At 45.1% G+C, this 23,277-nt stretch overlaps 1 protein-coding gene across 1 annotated transcript in view; it reads right to left on the reverse strand.

Annotated features, from left to right (window-relative positions):
- Positions 1–2,796: 2,796 nt before the first annotated feature.
- Positions 2,797–23,277, reverse strand: part of LOC146965589 (DNA-binding protein SATB2-like) — a 47,094-nt gene continuing 26,613 nt past the window's right edge. Inside the window, exons 5-13 of the mRNA XM_085766236.1 lie at positions 20,126–20,249; positions 18,356–18,458; positions 15,265–15,315; positions 14,578–14,711; positions 12,526–13,017; positions 9,638–9,850; positions 7,814–7,900; positions 6,870–7,022; positions 2,797–3,078 (exon numbers count right to left, since the gene is read on the reverse strand). Coding sequence (XP_085622362.1) covers positions 2,797–3,078; positions 6,870–7,022; positions 7,814–7,900; positions 9,638–9,850; positions 12,526–13,017; positions 14,578–14,711; positions 15,265–15,315; positions 18,356–18,458; positions 20,126–20,249 — 1,639 coding nt within the window. The remainder of the gene's footprint in view (positions 3,079–6,869; positions 7,023–7,813; positions 7,901–9,637; positions 9,851–12,525; positions 13,018–14,577; positions 14,712–15,264; positions 15,316–18,355; positions 18,459–20,125; positions 20,250–23,277) is intronic.

Below are 23,277 nucleotides of genomic sequence, written 5' to 3' on the forward strand. Positions count from 1 at the left end.
GCAACTGGACTTGGAGGCTTCATCAGTTCAGGGCAGGCTGGGACCGGTCCAGATGCGAGCAGGAACTGATGAAGCCTCTTGGACGAGAGGTGAAACGTCTTCTAAGACAATTAACCAAGTCCAGTTGTGTTCGATTGAAATTTCCTTGAGATAACTATTGATCACCTGAATGAGAATATTCACAGGCCGACAAAGTATAATAATATCTACAGTAGAGAATGAGACGTTGAGTCCAAACCAGACTGTTTTGCTGCTGATTTAATGAACTTTAATCCCCAATCTTTAAGTCAGAGACTGAATTTCCTGCAGAATAAACCTGAGATCTTTGACTTGAAGGTGTTCAGCTGATGATCATGACGATGTTTTTAAGAGAATGAATCAGTAAAGGTCCTGCAGCAGCAGCAGCAGCAGCAGCAGCAGCATCGTCACTCTGCAGATTTCAGCCTCTGTGACTCTGAAGGATTTCTTCTTCTTTTTCTGACACTTTACTTTTCCACGTCCATAAATTTAAATTAGTTTCCAAAATATTTCCCAGGAAGTTTCCTGATGAGAACTCTAATTATGGGTAATATACAGTGGGGCCTATTAATTATTTCTAAAGCTTTCTAAAGTTAAGCAGACCACCACATCCCTGACACTTTGAGAAAACACGTGAGCTGTGGAGATGTGGAGAAACAGAAAACAGAAACAGAAACAGAAATGAAGAGTAAAGTTTCCAGTAATAACAAGAAGGAGGAGTAAATATTTACTGGGATTTAAAACGGAGCTTTAAAACTTTCTCTGAAAACGATCTGTGATGAAGGAGAAGGAGGAGGAGGAGGAGGAGGAGGAAGGTTCAGGTTGACAGATGGTTTTTGTTTTTTTTCTCAGTTGGATGAAAAAAAAAAAAGCGCCTCAGCACTTTGACTTCCACCGAGACAAAACAACAAACTGGAGACTTCAGAGAGCGAGAATCCTTGTTTTTCATATTTGTCCTGTTTGTGTTGCCGCGGCGTTAAATCACTCACACATGAAGCAGCTTGTGTGTGTGTGTGTCTGTGTGTGTGTGGTTTCATTATGGACAGTTAATGAAAGAGGCCAACACATCAGTGAGCTTCCTGCATCGATCTCACCCCTCCCTCCCTCCTCCCTCCCTCCTCCCTCACCTCCCCCTCCTCCCTCAAAACCTAATGGGGCATTTCCTCCAGTGCCACACCACCCAGCAACACTGTTTACCCTTCACTCCACTGGGGCACGCACACACACACACACACACACACACACACATACAGTACACACGATGAGGGCGATGAGATCAAACGGCGCTGTACACACTTACACGAAATGAATATAATGAGTAAATAATAATGACAGGTGTGGTCTCTGAGGGAGGGGGGGTCTTCTACACTTCTTTGACTCAGTGGGTTTGAAGCACAGCTGGATGCACAGCTGTGTGTGTGTGTGTGTGTGTGTGTGTGTGTGTGTGTGTGACACGATGGTTTTATATGAAGAGCTGAAGTTTACATTGATATATGCAAGTTTTTATGTTGGTGTCTGTATGTTTAACTGAGCCCAAACTGATGACAATTTTCTGTCCTTGTGACAGACAATAAAGTTTTTTGAATTGAATTGAATTGAATTGAATATTGTTTGGTAACACTTTACAATAAGGGTCCCTTAATTAACCCTAGTTAGTAACATTATTAAGCATTAATAGATAAACTAATGTGTTGATTAATGCTGAGTAATGCATACATAATGATAACTAATTACATTATTCAACTTTTATTATTACTTAATAATGTATTAACTAACTCTGAGTAGTAAACATTAACTGCTATCTACAGTAATAGGCTACATTCATTAATGTGTTTCCTAATCCTAAATTTGTTCAATTCAAAACAACTTTATTAATCCCACAAGCAGCAGGTTGTCACGGTTTGTATGGCCTACATGGCCCACAATAAATAGACGATAAATAAATGTGTAGTGTAGTGTAGTGTAGTGTTGTGTAGCTACCTGTGCGTCCTGCAGCAGGTGTAGTGTAGTGTAGTGTTGTGTGGTGTGGTGTAGTGTGGTGTGGTGTGGTGTAGTGTAGTGTAGTGTAGTGTAGTGTAGTGTAGTGTAGTGTAGTGCAGTGTAGTGTAGTGTAGTGTAGTGTAGTGTGGTGTGGTGTGGTGTAGTGTAGTGTAGTGTAGTGTAGTGTAGTGTAGTGTAGTGTAGTGTAGTGTAGTGTAGTGTTGTGTAGCTACCTGTGCGTCCTGAGGCAGGTGCAGCACGGTGTGCAGCCGCTCCGTGTGGTGGTGTCTGGTTGTGTAGTGTAGTGTAGTGTAGTGTAGTGTAGTGTAGTGTAGTGTGGTGTGGTGTGGTGTGGTGTAGTGTAGTGTAGCTACCTGTGCGTCCTGCAGCAGGTGTAGTGTAGTGTAGTGTAGTGTAGTGTAGTGTAGCTACCTGTGCGTCCTGCAGCAGGTGTAGTGTAGTGTAGTGTAGTGTAGTGTAGCTACCTGTGCGTCCTGCAGCAGGTGTAGTGTGGTGTAGTGTAGTGTAGTGTAGTGTAGTGTAGTGTTGTGTAGCTACCTGTGCGTCCTGTCCTGCAGCAGGTGTAGTGTAGTGTAGTGTAGTGTAGTGTAGTGTAGTGTAGTGTAGTGTAGTGTAGTGTAGTGTAGTGTAGTGTTGTGTAGCTACCTGTGCGTCCTGCAGCAGGTGTAGTGTAGTGTAGTGTAGTGTAGTGTAGTGTTGTGTAGCTACCTGTGCGTCCTGCAGCAGGTGTAGTGTAGTGTAGTGTGGTGTAGTGTAGTGTAGTGTAGTGTTGTGTAGCTACCTGTGCGTCCTGCAGCAGGTGTAGTGTGGTGTAGTGTAGTGTAGTGTAGTGTAGTGTAGTGTAGTGTAGTGTTGTGTAGCTACCTGTGCGTCCTGAGGCAGGTGCAGCACGGTGTGCAGCCGCTCCGTGTGGTGGTGTCGTGACTCCTCCTCGTAGGCCAGGTCTCTGTCGTTCTGCGGCAGCGTGAGGAACCTCCGGATGGTGCACAGGTTCTCCCACAGCGTCCGGTTCTCCGGGCTCGGGTTCTCCTTCCACCGCAGCAGCTCACACAGCCAGCCCTACACACACACACAGACACACACAAGAGAGGGGGGGTCAGAGACACACACAGGTAGCGGTTTCACACTGCCACGGGTCTGGTGCTGTCTGGCTCTATCTATCTTCACACCAGTTGAAAGGGATAGTTCACCCAAAATTGAAATTGCACTCATTATCTCCTCCCCCTCATGTGGACTGAGGGCTGGGAGAAGTTTCAGAGTCCTCCGTGGCTTCTCTGAGTTACAGGGGGTCTCGGCGTAGCAGTGCATGTCCATATAACGGTTGCAAATGGATACCAACTGTCTTCGTAACAAAAAGACACACCAAAAAACATCCAAATACCTCCATGCTGCTCGTATGTAATGTTGTTTTGTAGCGGAAGCTTCTCGAAGCTCCTCTTCCTGGTTCGTCAAATTTGGACGAACTGGGAAGACGAGCTTCTGCTACAAACAAGCTTGAAATATAGACTTATTTAATTTTTTTCAGGACAATTTCGCTTTTCGGGGTTTTCAATACAAGACGGACATTACATACGAGCAGCATGGAGGTATTTGGATGTTTTTTGGTGTGTCTTTTTGTTACGAAGACAGTTGGTATCCATTTGCAACCGTCATATGGACATGCACTGCTACGCCGAGACCCCCTGTAACTCAGAGAAGCCACAGAGGACTCTGAAACTTCTCCCAGCCCTTAGTCCACATGAGGGGGAGGAGATAATGAGTAATGAAATTTAAATTTTGGGTGAACTATCCCTTTAAGTGGAACCAAAGTGGGAGGACGTCATTCCGCGTCACACAGGCGGAAGTAAACACAGCAACAGCTCTTTCCGAAACAGCATACTACAGCATAAGTACGGCCAGTTTATCCAAATGACGGCTGTTTAGAAGTTTGCTCCGATGTTTTTCGGAGAAGTGAAGCTCCAGCAGCCGGTCTGCAGAGCTGCTCGGCCGGCCAACCTCCGTCGTCATCCCGGGGGGAGAAAACGATCGCTAATTAACTTACCCGCAGGTTTTTAGAGGTTTACCACCGGCTGGTTAAATTATTTTTAGGAGATAAATGTTGGTCTCTTCAGGTTCCGAACCAATTATTTTTTTCTTCAGTCTGAACGCGCCGGCCGGTTCAAAGTTGCATTCGGGAACCAGTTTATTTTGATGGTTCTGGATTGAGCTGATTTTCTCATTTTGTTCTGGAGATCTGTGAAGGTTTCCTGGTCTTTATTTATGGAAAGTGGGGGGGGGGGAAATCCTGAAAAAGGTACAGTAGGTTCTGTTTCATTGACTGATTATTATTTATGTGCAGTTTGTTCAATAAAAACAGGAAGAGGAGCTGTGTGTGTGGTTCATATGCCACTGAAATATTTGCTTATTTATCAATGTCATCAATATATTGATCAGTGTCATTTTTGTTGATATCGTTGCAGGTCAAGAACCAGCAGCTTCAGCTGTCTGCAGTGACCCGGGGGGAGGAGGAGGAGGAGGAGGAGGAGAGAGGTGGAAGAGGAAGAGAAGGAGAGGGAGGGGGAAGGAAGGAAGAAGAGGAGGGAGGATGAAGGAGCCAGTGGAGGAAGAGAAGGAGTGGTAGGACAAGGAGAAAGAGGAAGAGGAGGAGGAAGGAGGAGGAAGAGAAGGAGCAAAAGGAAGAGGAGAAGGAAGAGAAAGAGGAGGATGAAGGAGCCAGTGGAGGAAGAGAAGGAGTGGTAGGACAAGGAGAAAGAGGAAGAGGAGGAGGAAGGAGGAGGAAGAGAAGGAGAAAGAGGAAGAGGAGGATGAAAGAGCAAGTGGAGGAAGAGGGAGGAAGAGAAGGAGAAAGAGGAAGAAGAGGAAGAGGAGGAAGGAAGAGAAAGAGGAAGAAGAGGAAGAGGAGGAGGAGAAAGGAGGAGGAAGAGAAGGAGAAACAGGGAGGGAAGAAGAGAAAATGGAGGGAGACAGAGAAGAGACACAGAAAACTGTGAAGTCGAGAGCAAAATTAAATTTAGCAAAAAAAACAAAAAAACAGAAAGAGTGAGTCGGAAGTACGTGAGGTAAAAGTGGGAGGAGGAGGAGGAGGAGGAAGAAGAGGAGGAGGAGGAGGAGGAAGAAGAGGAGGAAGAGGAGGAGGAGAAGATTCAATTATCTGTGGTAGACTGGTTCAGAGTGTGACACCAGCTGTTGTGTTCATCATCTTCCTCCTCGGCCTCGTGGACAGCTGCAGCAGATGGAGGCACTGAGCCGTGACCCCGAGCCGCCGACCCCCGGGACCACGCACACACACACACACACACACACACACACACACACATCTCCACACACACACCCGTTCTCACGCTCACACCTGGAAGCCCGGACGAACACACACACGCTCCTCGAACGCAGCGTCGACGTTCGTTTCACTTTCTACTCTCTGGTTTTCTGTTTTTTCTACCGTGGTTTACAGACCGAGGAGAGGAGTTTGAAACTGTCACAATATATAATCAATATATCAATATCCACCGTGTCTATGAGCTGCTGCTGCTGCTGCTGCTCTGCTGTGATTGGTGGAAACCTGCAGACGATGCTCAGGGAGTAAAAACACATTACGTAAACTGCTCTGTCGCCTACTGTACTCTGTGTTTCACGTATGAATCATAATTAAATGAAGGTTTTTCAGAAGTTAAAAACTATATTTGTCATCAACTCTCAGATACATTTTTTTTTTATTAGTTTGTTTTCAATCTCTGTAACCTCTTATGTTATAATATTATTTTATAAAGCTGTTTTAATTAACAAATGAGCTGGAGCTGAGATAGATAATAGAACATTATTAATCAAAGCTGGTAAAAGTCTGAAATTATATTTTGTTTTTTTTGTTTTTTTTGCACTGATCAATTTAGAGATTTTGGGCTATTTTTCTTCCTTTACATGTATTCTCTCTCAGAAAAGTCAAAAGAAATGGTAGAAAATCCACATTAAGGTTTTTATTTTACTTCTTTTTGTCTCTTTTGTCAGTAGATTTCTCCTAAATTCACCACAAGTTAGTCTGACCCATGTCATGTCAGGTGTCATTGTAAAGCTCTCTCTCCTGAACAATGATGGAGGTTCCAAAAATGGTCATTTCCTCCGTATCCGCAACAAATTGTAAAAGTACGATGTACAATAACAATCTATGGAGTTTTACAGTCCAAGTCTTTAAACTTGAAAGTTTTCTCAAAATGAGTTTTTCAGACTCAGACTCTGAGCTAGAAATCTCCACTTCAGCAGCACTTACAGACACCAAACCTTCCAGTTTGATCCCTTTCTATATTCTGAAGGTTTTTACAGAGGGGATTGTTGATATATCCTTCACAACCTCATTTATACAACATTTTATTACTAAAAACATGGAGAAATTTGATTTTTTTTTAGGGCTGGTGACAGTATTTTCTCATTTACAGCGTGATAAAAAGAGATATCCAACATCCTCCTCTGTAAAAACCTCTGACTCTAATATGTCAACAAAATAAAACAAGAATTTTGAAAGGGGCTTCATCCATTTTTCAGATTTCGGTTCTAGAAATGTATGCAGATTAGCGCATATTTCATCAGATATTGCCTCATTTACATATTTAAACATAACATTTGACAAAACTTGTAATACAAAAAATATTTGTCTTAATGTAAGTGATAAACTTGGGAAGTTTCATGGTGATATCTGTTAGTTAAAATCTTTACCCTATTCACCTGTAGTGTCTCCGCTTAATCCAAAATCTGAGTGAACAAACACTGATGCTCATCTGATATTGTCTTCCTTCTGTTTTCCCAGGGTCTCCTCCCTCCTTCCTCCTCCCCCCTCCTTCCTCCCCCTCCTCCCCCCTCACCTGGCTCTTGTTAGCGGCCACCTTAGCGAACAGCGCCTGCGACACCTTGGCTCTCTTCATCTCCTGCTGGATCTCCTCGTAGATGCCTGACGTGATGTTGACCAGCGCCTCCAGCTTCAGCGGCAGCTCCGGTCCCGGTCCGCCGGGCTTGGGCTGAAGGTTCACACACATGCACACACACACACACACACAAACACACACAGAGAGACACACACACACACACACACAGAGAAGACGTCAGGTTGCTGCTACTTCAGGTTGTTGCAGAGATTCATGCAGCAGAGTCAGAGTCAGTGTTGTGTTTACACATGAGTGGAGGTTATCAGCTGATGATCGGGCCGAGCTGCTCCCAGAACACACGTGCACTGTTTGTTCCCTGTGTGTGTGTGTGTATATGTGTGTGTGTGTGAGCATCAGCATCAGCATCAGCTTGCACATCTGCAGCGCACGTCTCCACATGAATGTTGTTTACAGATCAAAGTCATTAAGTCCTTCTCTTTTGTCATTCTCTGTTGTTTCTGTTTGAATGAACATGTATTGGCTCTGGGAAGCGCTTGTGTACACAGCGTTTGAAGTGGAGCTCGGGACATGTTCAGACCGGAGAGCTTACATTCCCTCAGTGTAAACGATGCTCAGATAATTTTACAGAGACATAATAAGAATAGAGAGAGCGCCGTGCATTCGCCCCACAGCCATGAATGGGCATCAGAGGAACCGTCTTATCATCCAGCATGTTAAATCATCATCATGTGCACATGGAGAGACGTTTTCCAAATGCTCTACAGTGTCCTTTATGTTTACAGCATGCTGCCTTTGAAGCTGTTTTCCTCTTTATAACTGGAATTTGTTTAAGATAAAAAATAAAAAAGAGAAAGAGAGAGAAGGGGGGGAACATGAGAACACGACGTGCCGCCGCTCCGTCAGAGATCACAGATAAAACGCACCGAGTTGGAGATCTTAGTCTTGTTCTTCCAGATGGAGGCCCAGGTATCGGGGGTGATCTGGTCGTCCAAGCTCCTCTCCCACACTTTCTATGCGCACACACACACATAAACACACACATAAACACACAGGACACGGGTCACGATCACATGTTCCCAGTCGGTGATCTTTATCCCTTCATAACATGTGTTTCTGTCTCCTGCTCTCCTTGTGCATTAATCCTTGTTAGTAAACCTCAGCTCTGTGATGCACAGTCAACTAACTGACTTCCTTTTGTTCAAGACAACCTGGGCTTTCAGAATATCCATCCTGTAGTGGTGGCATATGAATGTAGAGAAAGATATATGATCAGAAACGTAAAGGAAAATAAAAAACAGAAAATATATTTGTTGGAAACGCACAGAAATTATTAAAAAAAACTTTTTAGACACTATATTACTGTTCTTTGAGGTCTCTGAGAAAAGAATAAGGGCTGTAACTATAATACAACATATATTATTTACATATTTACAGAAATGCCCCATTACATTAATCTGGTATGAAAACAGGTCTGACATTTCCACTGGGTGCACTGCACACACAGGCTTTTTTTGTCCCGTTTCCTGCATTAACAAACTTTCTCCTTCCATATGATATGATCTCATGTCTTGGTCTTAGCTTGTGTTAAATGTATAAATGGTAATCTATGCATTATTTATCACATTTACAGCTGATTTTTTCGATAATTGTTATCATAAAAGGCAACAGAGCAACAACCATCTTGATGTCAATGAACTCTCTTGGTCCGTCCTGTGATGGGGCAGGAGTCTCCTATTGGACAGGGATGTTTGAGGCAGGACTAACTCCACATCTGGCTGAGCTACAGACAAACCAGTGGACTCTTTATAAAGGCCGAAGTGTCTCGTTTTCAATAAAAAAAATAATCACGTTGGTATCATTCAGCGTTCTGGAGATAGACGCAAAAGAGTGAAACAATCCCCCGCCATGATCGCCCTCAGAGGGTTAACCATACAGTATCCTAACCATCTTCATCCCTCTGGATCTGGATCTGCACACGCCTCCCAACATTCAACACCATGCTCAAACCTCACCTCTTTAAAGGGATAGTTCAACATTTTGGCAAATTGGCCCATTGCCATAATCACTATAGTCGTAGCAGTGGGTTGGTTACCTTTAATTGTCGGTGCAAGCTATTTTTAGAATGGCGGAGCAGAGCCGTGAGCTGCTCAGAGCTACGCTACGGAGGCTCATGGGATTTCTTGGTTTCCCTCATCAAACTCATCAAATACACAATCCAACAACTCCACAACGCTCTGGTGGACAAGTTGTGACCTGCACATTCACCACGCTATGAGATAATAACACAACGTTACCACACAGAGTTGTTTTAGAGGGAAATGCAGAGACTGATGATGAAAAACTGCCCCTGAAGGCAACGCGCATCAGTGGTTTTGCATGAATTTACCAAGAAATCCCATGAGCCTCCGTAGCGTAGCTCTGAGCAGCTCGCGGCTCTGCTCCGCCGTTCTAAAAATAGCTTGCACCGACAATTAAAGGTAACAAACCTACTGCTATGACTATAGGGATTATGGCAATGGGCCAATTTGACAAAATGTTGAACTATCCCTTTAAATTAGCTTTTAATGTAGAAGTTTGTGTGTTTTATACTGTTTTAACGCTCTATTTTATGATTTTTAAATGTGTAAAGTGTCTTTGACCATTTGTAAAAGCGCTTGGAAATAAATTTGTATCATTATTATTATTATATCATCCAGTTGTGGTGGTGTGTGTGAGGAGCTGGAGGAGCTGCAGACCGACCGACCGACCTGTGAGAGGCGCGGCGCTCCGGGGTTGGACGAGTTGGAGGCGGGGAGGCCGACGGACGGGTTCATGGTGCGCTCCCTCTCCTCCTGGTAGATCCGGTCCCGCTCGCTCTCGGGCAGGTTGAGGAAGTTCTGCATGGCCTTGAGGTTGACGAGCAGAGACTGGGAGGCCGTGCGAGGGTCCTCCTCCTTCCTCAGGATCTCTGACAGCAGACCCTGAAGACCGGGCACAAACACACAGGCCGCCTTCGACCTCAGTGAGAGGAACAACACGACCGAGCAGGTTGTTTTAAAACGTTCCTCTAAATGTGAGATTATTTTCACTTTCTCCACAAATGTATTCTGTTTATTCTCAGCTTCTCTTCTATGTAGTGACAAAAGGAAATGCAGGAACTTCCTTTGAGAAGCTTAAACAAATCAGAGGTTCAGTTTTTAATTAATGAATTAATGAATTGACTCTCTGATTCTCTCTTCTGATTGGCTGGATGTTTTCTAAAGTGATCCAATTAAAAACAGAGAAGATTTCAGAATAAAACACTCAGAGAAACCACAAATCCTGCAAAGTTATTGGATGGATGGTGGGTCCAAGTGGTGGTGAGGGGGCGGGGCTTAGTTGTGACATCACAAAGTGACAGGAAGTCCTGACGGCTGGTTTTAAGGCTCAGTTTCTGAATACAAGCTGTGTGCATTTCTCTGTGGACTGAGGCTTTGATACTTTCACAGTATTAATATAGAACCTAGAGCTGCTTTATAATCACACTACACATGGACATCTACCTTTATACTGTATGGAGCTTTAATACAAACATCTACCTTTATACTGTATGGAGCTTTAACACAAACATCTACCTTTATACTGTATGGAGCTTTAACACAAACATCTACCTTTATACTGTATGGAGCTTTAACACAAACATCTACCTTTATACTGTATGGAGCTTTAACACAAACATCTACCTTTATACTGTATGGAGCTTTAATACAAACATCTACCTTTATACTGGATGTTTTCTTTTAAAGAGCCTTCTCCCTTCAGACTGAGCTCCTGCTCCACTTTTATTAGAGTTGATATATAAACAGTGTGATGATCTAAACGTCGCCTCGGCCTCAGACACCTGGCCTCTGCACCAGTAGCTCTATGAGCCGTCTCCCATTACATTGGTCTAATGGGGCGTACGGTAACCAGTTTAGCACAGGCTGAATGCATCAGCTGTTTGTGCTGCTGCGAGGGCGGGGAAGGAGACTCAATGACCCAGAGAGCCCCCCCACTACCACCACCACGCTCCCACTAATCCCACTGAAAATACCACCAGGTGGGGGAGCAGCATCAGCCTCTATCAGTGACGTCAGTCGCTATTTATTCCTGTCAGATCTCAGGAAAGTGAGAAACTCTGGTGTGATGGAGCTGAGATCAGTTCAGCCTGACAGGATGAACATTCATATAGATAGATAGATAGATAGATAGATAGATAGATAGATAGATAGATAGATAGATAGATAGATAGATAGATAGATAGATAGATAGATAGATAGATAGATAGATAGATAGATAGATAGATAGATAGATAGTATTTACAGCTCTGGAAACAATGAAGAGACCACTCCAAATGTTCTTAATAAATCAGCTTCTCTACACACAACTGGAACAAACTACCAGCAGAACTGAAATCAACCCCAACTGTGAGCACCTTTACATCCAGGTTAAAAACATTTCTCTTTTCATGTGCTTATAGCTGAAGCTCTTTATAATAACTTAATAACTATTTTCTTTGATTTTACTTTTTTTGTTTTTTGTTTTTATGCTGTTTTATGCTGTTCTTTTTTGTCTTTATGTAAAGCACATTGAGTTGCCTTGGTATGAAATGCGCTATATAAATAAAGATGCCTTGCCTTGCCTTACAGATGTGTATATATTCCTGTCTTTAGATTTCATACATTAAAGGGATAAGCCAACTTTTTTTTTTCTTGTCTTGCCTCACTCCCAAGTCCATGACCAGCAGATAGACACCATCCTTTCGACTGTGCGTGCAGTAACAAGGGAGATAGAGCAGTATCGCCGTAATTAGCTTAGCTCAAACACTGGAAGTGTATGGGTAGTGTTAGCCTGCCTCCACCTAAAGTCATCAGAGAAACTCTTCAGCAACTCTAAACGGAAACCGGCGGGCCGATCTTCGTCTCAGAGCTGACAAAACTCTCCGGTAAGGCATCTTGAGCGGTCAAATGCCGCTAACGGGACGAGATCGGTCAAAACGGAGGGTTCAAGCAAAGACGGTTTATTTTGGTTCAAGCTAGCTACATCGAGGGTAGGTTAGCTTCCTATTTCAAAGTAAAAGCACTAATTCTATCCTCATGGTTTTCTGTATGTAAAGGGCAACGGGTGTTTTATTTTGTGAAAGTAAGCGGAAGTGCGTTGGTCACAACGGCTAGCTTGAGTAGCACCGAATTCGTCCGAACAAAATTGTAAACAGCTGGTATTTAGACAAATTAACGACACACTGCTGATCTAAACGGCTACTTTCTCGCCAAACATGTTTGAAATGTTAATAAAGTGATATATTTACAGAGTTTAGAGCTAAAATGAAATCAGCTTCTGACTGCTGATTTTGGCTCGGGTAGGAGGCAGGCTAACACTACCCATACACTTCCAGTGTTTGAGCTAAGCTAATTACGGGCGATACGGCTCTATCTCCCTTGTTACTGCACGCACAGTCGAAAGGATGGTGTCTATCTGCTGGTCATGGGCTCGGGAGTGAGGCAAGGCACGAAAAAAAAAAAAATATCGACGTATCCCTTTAAGGTTCCTATGTGACTCCTCGTCTGTCCCTGCTGCGTCTCCCTCTGACCTCTGACCTCTGCCCTCTGATCTGACCCAGTCCTTCCTGTTGTCCTACCTGTGTGCGGTTGAAAGCCACACGGGCGAACACGGCCTGGGAGACACTAGCTCTCTTCAGCTCGTCTCTGACCTGCTGGTAGATCTCAGAGGAGACCTCGGCGGCCGAGGCGTTGTTGCTCCCGGGGAGGAGGTCGCCGGCTTTGTTGGAGCCCCGGGGGGGGATGGGCGGGTGGTTGAGGAACTGCTGGTTGAGGGCCTGCGGGTGCTGGTGGGCCAGCAGCCGGCTGACGGCGAGCTGCTGGTTGATGAGGTGCGCCATGGCGAGCTGCTGCCGGACCAGCTGGGGGGAGAGCTGGGGGGAGAGCAGCCCGCCGGGACCCAGCAGCGGCTGCAGGGCGCCGGGCGGAGGAGGAGGAGGAGGAGGAGGAGGAGGCGCCTGGCCCGACGAGGAGCGCAGAGGAGGGCTGTGGTGGAGCGGGGGCTGCTGCTGCTGCTGCTGCTGCTGCTGCTGCTGGGGGGGCGCGGCCTGCTGCGGCGGCTGGGAGGCGGCCTGAGGGGAGGGGGGGGAGGAAAGATCGATTCACATAAGTATCGCAATATTTTTTTTGACGATTTTTAAATCGATTTTGTAATGGTAAATCTTAATATTCCTTTGCTTTAATCACTTGAGACGTTCCTACACCCTACTTTCCCAGACTTCCCTCTGCAATTGTAAATTCATGTTCCTTTACACTTAACCATCTGTGATGCCCAACTTCCCACTTCCTAATTCACACTCAAACCCCTTTGTATTTTAAATTGTATCTCTTAACTCCATACCTCGGGAGACCGGTGATGATACCTTCAAAGGTGAAGGTGTGAAAACACAACCAGGGAAGGGGCCGGCCAAAGGACACAAACACACCCCAGAAGTGGACCTTCCCTCAGCTATAAATGTTTAGGTTTTCCCATTGTCTTTGTCTTTTCTTTACCATCACCCACTCGGGTATGAACTGACCTTTCCTTGCAACGAAATAAATTCATGTCGGCCGGCGAAGTCTCTATTTCATTATTCACCAACAGCAAACGGCTAAGAATTTCCACGACAATTTTTCTTTTTTTGTAAAGGTACATTGTGTAGGAATTCCTCCCATCTAGTGTTGTGGTTGTATATCTCGAGCAACTCAGTCGTATTTTTCATGCTGCATTCACGTGAAATCGGGCAGACGGCAGACGGACGACAGCCGCTGCACGTAACGGCATAAACAAGCCTCTATGTAAACAAGTGGTCCGTCAGCACGAGGCAAAACAATAGAGGGTATGCGTTTACGTCACGTTGCCCTCGGCAACGCCCCGTTCGATCGGACTGAGTGGCAAAACAAACCTCCCTCAACGTGCTGGCGGATAGCGGTGGACTCATAAACTGGATAAAATATCTTATATCAAAAGAAATTGATGTCAAAAGGAATCGACAACCAGCTCCCAAAACCGTCTGCTGCACGGACACTGACAATCCTGTAACCATAGTAACACACACTGACAATCCTGTAACCATAGCAACACACAGTGTGACCGCGGCACCTGCAGAGTGACTGACAGGCTCACTGTTTGTGCAGAGGGACGAGATTACAGCTGTTACTGTCGTCCTGACAGTGACACCCGACACTTTAACCCGAGTAGCTTTTATTCTGAAAAACTCTGACCAGTCAAACTGTAGGATGAGTTAGAGGACTAATTTATCTGTCTAAACATCAGAACTACGACACCTGAAACTGTAAACACAGCTGATCGATCGAAAAAAAAAAAGACCGCTCCAGTGAATTTACTTTCCGTCATTGAGAACAGGTTCTTGAACGTAACTCGGTCAAAGGCTCTGCCACTCCTCTTTTTGCCGCTCAGTGTACCGTGACGTCATGTGCATACCCTCCATACACGTGGCAAAAACTAAAGAAAGAAATATGGTTCCTGGAATAGTCTGTATAATCATTCAACTGTTTCACTGGTGTTAAAAATGCAGACTAAAAATCAAGAAAATCGGCAATATCGTAGAATCGCAATTTAAATCGAATCGGCATCCCAAAAGATCGCAGGCGAATCGGATCGGGAGAAAAGCATATGGTCCCAGTCTTACCTGAGGATCACCTGAGCCCGGTTTGAGCAGCGGGCTGCCGGCGCCATGCAGGTGACTGAGCTGCGCCAGGCCGGCCAGGTGAGGGGGGGGCCGCTGACCCAGCACACAGAAGTCGGCCATGTTGTCTCTCTCTACTGGGGGAGGAGGAGGAGAGGGTCAGACGCATTCAGACTATTATTGTTAACATTATTAGCCTATTATTATTTTATTTTTTGGTATCTCTTTAATTTACAGGCCGCTAATTACATGATGATGTCAAGAAATATCCAAAAAATAACAATTAACTGTGTCATAATGTCTAAATAGCCTAGAAATAACAGGCAATTTCATAGTAATGTCGAGAAATATCGATTGGTTGCATAGAAATAACCCAGAAATATCGGTCAATTGCAACTTAGGACTTGGTGGAGAAAAATTCTGGCCTTTCCCCAAAAAATGAAAACATGAAAAGCATGTGTAATCTTTAGCCTTTATGGAAAACATGACATTACTATGAAATTGACCGTTATTTCTAGGCTATTTCTTGACATTATGACGTAATTAATTGTTATTTCTTGGCTGGTACTTGGCGTTTTGTATATAATATTATTATTGTCGTTACTGTCACAGTCTGTGGTGAAACTGATAATGACTCACAATTTAACCTTTATTTAAACATTTAATAAAGCGATCGATCAGGTTTCTTACTTTTGATGTCAGCAGGGTCTCGTCCGGACCACATCTTCTCCAGATAATCTACTGCTCAACCACACAAACAAACAGAGAAACATCACTCACTGATCAGTAATCAATAATCGATAATGAACAAACACAGTTTCAACTTTAAAGATAAACAAGCACGTGGAGAGATCTGCAGCTTCTCACACAGAAATCCAGCAGCGGCCAATCAAGGAGCAGCGTGCATGTGTGTGTGTGTGTGTGTGAACATCTGGAACAGGCCCCGTTTCCAGCTGAAGAGCAGAACTAATGCTGGAAACTCAGACTGTAACCGAACACTCCTCCTTCTGTCAGCAGCACCAGCCTCACCCCCTCCTCACCCCTCCCCCCTCCCTCCTCTGAGCTTCCAGACCCGGTTGGGATGGAGGAGTCATATGAGACACAGTGACAGGCCTCAGTGAGACGTTCACTGCCCCACAGCAGCTCTGGATGAACCAGCGCTCAGGAGGTCTAGACTCCTACAGTCCTGAACGCACCCTGAATGCATCACCAACCAACCAACCTGATGCTGACTTTCACACCTGACACCTGACACACACCTGTCTCCTCCTCAGACTGGATGAGTGAGTTTTTTTTTTTACTTTTTTCAAGAACAGTACTAGGTAATCCACAAAGTTACATTGCTGTTACTGTTACTGACAATAAAAGGCACCGTTACTTGACCCAAGAAGTCCCAAAATAATAACACACCTGTTAAAGTGTATGTACGAATGTCCTTGCTGTTTACAACTACTTCCAGGTAGAAAACCAGCATGTAATGTGAATGAGAACAGTAGTAACGAACGAGAGTTTAGCTAGGCTATATCATATTTTTCATGCCCTATCACCATTTAGACAAATCTGAAATGATTGAAGAAACATTACTATTTCTATGTGTGTGTGTTTTGTGTTGCTATGTGTGGTATTTATTCAGTTTGGGGGAATCACAGTGTCTAGAAAGCATCAGTGGCTCAGCTGACAGGGACAGCTAACTGTAGCTAAGCTAACGGCGGTAGCTAAGCTAATGGCGGTAGCTAAGCTAACACCAGGACGTCAGCTGTTAAAACCCTCCCGTTGTGGGACACGACATGAAACTACTCCAGTTAGCTCAGTCATGTTGTAACTCAGATATCCGCTGGAGAAAATATTTTTTCATGGACCGTTTATTGAGTCACTGAGTTATTAAAGTTAAACAGGTAGCTAACCGTTAGCCCGGCTAATCTATAATAACCATGACTAATTACAAAAACGTGCAGACATAAATAGTAATGTTTGTCCAGTCATGGTTATATAAACTTTACAAACATCAGATTAGTCTAACGGTGATATAGTGACTGGAAAAATGAGATGTAAGTCTCGTCAGTCACCATTTTTCTCTTGGTTTTCTACCTTTTCCTGGTAATGAGTTACTTTTATAATGCAGTAATTCAGTTAGGCTACTACTCTTTTAGATCTGATATTGGTCTTTTACTCTCCGTCGTGCTTCTTCTACTGTTTGTTTTTCTATCAGCAGCTTTACAGTCGCTTGTTCACACCATAGACTGTATAAGAGGTTCACACTGAGAAAGTGGCGATCGTCACGATGAGTCGACTGTTGCCATAGAGACAGCTGTTTTCACAAACAACAACAACAACCATGTCCACCACCATGGAGGACAAAAAAAACAGCAGCAGCAACACAAACATCCTCAGACGTTAGGCTATCTCTGTCGTCTAGCCCAGTGTGTGAGGAGGAGTGTTATCTAATGACACACACACACACACACACACACACACACACACACACACACACACACAGAGAGAAGGGCCCTCATCCCTCCTGCACACCAGATTGACTGAAACATCTTTGTGGTTGTTCTTATTCTTCTGTGTCTCTTTATGAGTCACTTCCCAAACAGAATAGACTCCAGAGACTCAGGAGGAGGAGGGAGGATGTACTGTTACCACGGCAACAGACGTAAACTAAGAGCCGGGTCCTTAGACCATAGACTGTAAAAGGTTTAGACGGCCGGTCGTACATCATCATTCATACATGGATCGGAGGGAGAAGCCTCATAGTTTAGTTTTTTTTTTTTGAGGAAGCTGAATGAATGAAGATCATTTTCATTGTCCCCATAATGTGATGAAATTCAAAATTCATGCAAAACCGCTGATGCGCGTTGCCTTCAGGGACAGTTTTTCATCAAGCAGTCTCTGTATTTCCCTCTAAAACAACTCTGTGTGGTAACGTTGTGTTATTATCTCATAGCGTGGTGAATGTGCAGGTCACAACTTGTCCACCAGAGCGTTGTGGAGTTGTTGGATTGTGTATTTGATGAGTTTGATGAGGGAAACCAAGAAATCCCATAATGAGCCTCCGTAGCGTAGCTCTGAGCAGCTCACGGCTCTGCTCCACCGTTCTAAAAATAGCTTGCACCGACAATTAAAGGTAACAAACCTACTGCTATGACTATAGGGATTATGGCAATGGGCCAATTTGCCAAAACGTTCAACTATCCCTTTAAATACATATGAATTTCCTCTAAGTTTTACACTTTTTGTCATGATATTCTCATTTCCCTCCCTCTGTCTTGGACCGGTCTCCTCCTGACTCTTCTTCCCTCTTGAGCCTGAGCTGCTGTTACTTGTTAATCTGAGGGATAAATAAAGTCTTGTCTCATCCTTAAAGGGATAGTTCACCCAAAATTGAAATTTCACTCATTATCTACTCATCCAAATACCTCCATGCTGCTCGTATGTAATGTCCGTCTTGTATTGAAGCCCCGAAATGCGAAATTGTCCCGAAATATAGACTTACTTCATTTTTTTCGGGACAATTTCGCATTTCGGGGCTTCAATACAGGACGGACATTACATGCGAGCAGCATGGAGGTATTTGGATGTTATTTGGTCTGTCTTTTTGTTACGAAGACAGTTGGTATCCATTTGCAACCGTCATATGGACATGCACTGCTACGTCGAGACCCGATGTAACTCAGAGAAGCCACGGAGGACTCTGAAACTTCTCCCAGCCTTTAGTCCACTAATTTGACATTTGGGTGAACTATCCCTTTAAGTGGTCGTGGTCATGTGACCCTCTCACCTTTGATTTTCTTGTACTTCTTGTACCAGCGGCCGAACTCCTGGCACTTTGCCGTGGAGACGTTGGCGTAGTAGGAGCTGTTCACGATGGAGGAGATCATACTCTACAGAGACACAGAGAGAGAGATAATTAACTACCAGCATGATATGAAATGGTTACACTCACGCAACAACCACATGGCATGCACAAACACACACACACACACACACACACACACACACACACACACACACACACACACACAGATACACACACACACTGATACACAATAGAAACAGACAAACATTAATCATGATTGGAAGCCACCCATGGAAACTCGAGCCAGTGCAGAGCAGAGAGGGAATCTCCAGCCACACACACATATGCTTGCAATTGATGCAGCGATCAACACCCCCACCAGAGCTCCACTTAGACACACACAGAGTCGCACACAGACAGTTAAATCTCACACACAAGTGGCTGTGGGACCGGAGGAGGAAGGTTAAACGTGCAGCTTGCAGCAGTTTATCAAGTGGCTGATGTTTAAAGGGATAGTTCAACATTTTAGTCAGATCCTCCTCTCACCATAATAATCCCTATAGTCACAGCAGTAATAGGTTCATCACTTTTAATTATCGGTGCATGTTGTTTTGAGATCGGCAGGGCAGAGACGTGAGCAGTGAACACAATGGAAACTCATCAAATACACAATCCAACAACTCCACAACGCTCTGGTGGACAAGTTGTGACCATAGACTGTAAAAAGAATGGACGTAGCGTCCGTGACGTCACCCATTGGTTTGGGGGAGTCTGTTTTGTGCCGCTACTACGGGGGTTTGAGCCGCGCCATGTTGGATTCTACTTGCCATATTTGGAGCGGTGCGGCCGTTGGCCGGCCGAGAACCCGCCCACTGGCCTCGTAGCAGCGGTCGCCGGACCTGTCACTCAACGGTTCTGCGCCCTAATTGGCCAGAACTTTAAACCTAATAACAGTAAAACAGTAGAGTTTAAAAAAAATTCACCCCCCTCAGAGTGTGTGCGGGGGTAGAAACTATCGGTTGAGACCAAAAAAATGAAATGTACCAGGCTGTAAATATGTTTTTTAAAGCTGTAAAATCGGCTATTTTAACATGGGGCTCAATTGGAGTTGCTCCCTTCTGGAGCCAGCCCCCAGAGGAAGCCGAGGGGATTGCAGCTTTTTGAACGCGGAAGTGAGCTTCACTTCTCAGAACGACAACTGCCCCCTTGGTTGTGACCTGCACATTCACCACGCTATGAGATAATAACACAACGTTACCAGACAGAGTTGTTTTAGAGGGAAATGCAGCCGGAACTACATTCCAGACACGGCTGCTGGGCGGAGGGATTTCAAAGGCGCAAGTAGTTCCAGTAACTCTTTAATTTACAGGCCGTTATTTACGTGACAATGTCAAGAAATAACAATTAATTGTGTCATAATGTCTAGAAATAGCCTAGAAATAACAGTCAATGTCATAATAATGTAATGTTTTTCATAAAGACAAAAGATCACACATGCTTTTCGCGTTTTGAATTATTTGGGAAAAGCCAGAATGAAATTGAAATCGACCGTTATTTCTAGGCTATTTCTTGACATTATCACAAAATGAATGACTCTAAGCTCACGGCTCTGCTCCGCCGATCTCAAAACAACATGCACCGATAATTAAAAGTGATGAACCTACTGCTACGACTATAGGGGTTATTATGGTGAGAGGAGGATCTGACTAAATGTTGAACTGTCCCTTTAAGGGGGGCGGGGCTTTGTCACACCTGGGACAGAGGACACTCCTTGGCCAGCGTGCTCTGGTTCATCTCCTTCAGCAGCTCTTTGAGGGCGTTCCTCACCGTGGCGTGGTTCCACTGCTCGCACGGCAGGTCCTCCAGCCGCGAGAAGCTGCAACACACACACACACACACACACACACACACACACACTCAGTATCAGTCGATGAATCACATTTATACTTCACTATTTCTTACACAGCTGATCATCATCATCATCTGTGAGGCTGTAACCAACAGTTATCATCATCATCATCATCAATACGTTTGATGTGTTTCTGTTAATGATCAATTGATTGTTGAGTATAAAACAGTGAGAAAATGCTTCATCATTGTTGATCTGTTGTTGCTGCATGAATATTCACATGTGACAAGAACCAAACTTTAGTTTTTAAAAGAATCACGCCAACTGATTAAAGGGATAGTTCACTCAAAATTGAAATTTTACTCATGTCGACTAAGGACTCTTAGTCGACATGAGGGTAAGTAGATAATGAGTTTATCAATTTTGAGTGAACTATCCCTTTAAACAACAGATAATTGCAACTAAAGGCTGGAGACCAACACTTTTCCTTTTTTCAGATCCGTTTTTACACAAGCTCAAACTTTCTGAACAAACTCAACCTCTTGTGTTTTAATGAATGAGAAGCTTCATCTTATCAAATCGTCAACAATTTTATAAAGTTTCTAAAAAAAAACAGTTGAACTGCTCCTTTAATCCTGATTTGACCTCTGAAGTCTCTAGCTCCTCCTCCTCTCTTCCTCCTCTTCCTCGTTTTCCTGCCACTTCAACCTCAGGATAAATCATTCAGACACTGAGATGCAAAGTGTGTGAAGCTCTGCCGTTGCCACGGATACACGCTCACAAACACGTAAACAGACCTGGCTGGTATTTGCCAAGACAATAACAATAATAACCGTCTCATCTGGAGTTTATCTGGTTTTATCTGGTTTTATCTGTCCATCAGGACCCGGCTGCTCCTCTCCTGAAGCTGCTGGGAGTTCCTGGCAGCCGACAGATGAGACACGATAAAGCTGCTGCTGCCGCGAGGCGTTCACTGACTCTGTGAGGCGTTCGCTGACCCTGTGAGGCGTTCGCTGACCCTGTGAGGCGTTCGCTGACCCTGTGAGGCGTTCGCTGACTCTGTGAGGCGTTCACTGACTCTGTGAGGCGTTCACTGACCCTATGAGGCGTTCACTGACCCTGTGAGGCGTTCGCTGACCCTATGAGGCGTTCGCTGACTCTGTGAGGCGTTCACTGACTCTGTGTTGCATTCACTGACTCTATGAGGCTTTCGCTGACTCTGTGAGGCGTTCGCTGACTCTGTGAGGCGTTCTCTGTCTCTGTGAGGCAACTCTGTGAGGCGTTCACTGACTCTGTGTGGCGTTCACTGACTCTCTGTGTGGCGTTCACTGACTCTGTGTGGCGTTCACTGACCCTGTGAGGCGTTCACTGACCCTGTGAGGCGTTCACTGACTCTGTGTGGCGTTCAATGACTCACTGTGAGGCGTTCGCTGACTCTGTGAGGTATTCACTGTCTCACTGTGAAGCGTTCACTGACTCTGTGAGGCGTTCACTGACTCTGTGAGGCGTTCACTGACTCTATGAGGCGTTCACTGACTCTGTGAGGCGTTCGCTGACTCTGTGAGACGTTCACTAACTCTGTGAGGCGTTCACTGACTCTGCGAGGCGTTCACTGACTCACTGTGTGGCATTCGTTGACTCTATAAGGCGTTCACTGACTCTCTGTGTGGCGTTCGTTGACTCTATAAGGCGTTCACTCACTCCGCGAGGCGTTCACTGACTCTCTGTGTGGCATTCGTTGACTCTATAAGGCGTTCACTGACTCTCTGTGTGGCATTCGTTGACTCTATAAGGCATTCACTCACTCCGCGAGGCGTTCACTGACTCTCTGTGTGGCATTCGTTGACTCTATAGGGCGTTCACTGACTCTCTGTGTGGCATTCGTTGACTCTATAAGGCGTTCACTGACTCTCTGTGTCATTCGTTGACTCTATAAGGCGTTCACTGACTCTGTGTGGCATTCCTTGACTCTATAGGGCGTTCACTGACTCTGTGTGGCATTCGTTGACTCTATAGGGCGTTCACTGACTCTCTGTGTGGCATTCGTTGACTCTATAGGGCGTTCACTGAGTCTCTGTGTGGCATTCGTTGACTCCATAAGGCGTTCACTGACTCTCTGTGGCATTCGTTGACTCTATAAGGCGTTCACTGACTCTCTGTGGCATTCGTTGACTCTATAAGGCGTTCACTGACTCTCTGTGTGGCATTCGTTGACTCTATAAGGCGTTCACTGACTCTCTGTGGCATTCGTTGACTCTATAAGGCGTTCACTGACTCTCTGTGTGGCATTCGTTGACTCTATAAGGCGTTCACTGACTCTCTGTGTGGCATTCGTTGACTCTATAAGGCGTTCACTGAGTCTCTGTGTGGCATTCGTTGACTCTATAAGGCAGCGGTACTCAATAGGCGGCCCGCGGGCCGCATCCGGCCCGCCGAACCTTTCAATCAGACCCGCGACTGAGTTCTACTAGTTTACATATTACTGTATACTGTATTTCTCGGGCTCCGTGCGCCTGTAAGTCAAAGCGCTGGGACATGTAAACACGTGCGGAGCGTTTGTGTGCCTGTGAGGCCCTGCACTGGGATACAGAAACGCCGACGAACCCAAATCACCATGCGCGAGTGTTTGGGGAGCGGGCTGGACTGCAGGGTTTCCCCTGCCTGTCTGCAGAGACCGTGGGTGATTTTCACCGCCGTCTTGGTTCAACTGTGTGTGCATCATGCATGGGGGCCGTTCAGATGAAGCGTCTTTTGCGCGCGCTCAAACCCATTCAATGTAGCCGCGCGTCATGCACGCTCACAACTCAACAGCCGTAGCCGCGCGCATTTGATGAGACGCAATTGTTTTTGCGTGCACGTCTGCGGCACACAGCTGCACGACCTGCTTCTCCCCCGCTGTTGTGTCCCGGTTCCATCGGCCTGTGTCTCCTACTGTTTCCCACTGAGCTCTGCCTCGTTTGAAAAGCCCGTGTGTGGAAAGACGTCGCCTTCGAGATGTAGAATGTGTGTTATAGAAGAGAAACACACATTTCAGGACCAATGACTTGTATCCTCA

Source organism: Trachurus japonicus, chromosome 21 (assembly GCF_045865225.1).
Source record: "Trachurus japonicus isolate A0001 chromosome 21, Traja_1.0".
NCBI lineage: Eukaryota > Metazoa > Chordata > Actinopteri > Carangiformes > Carangidae > Trachurus > Trachurus japonicus.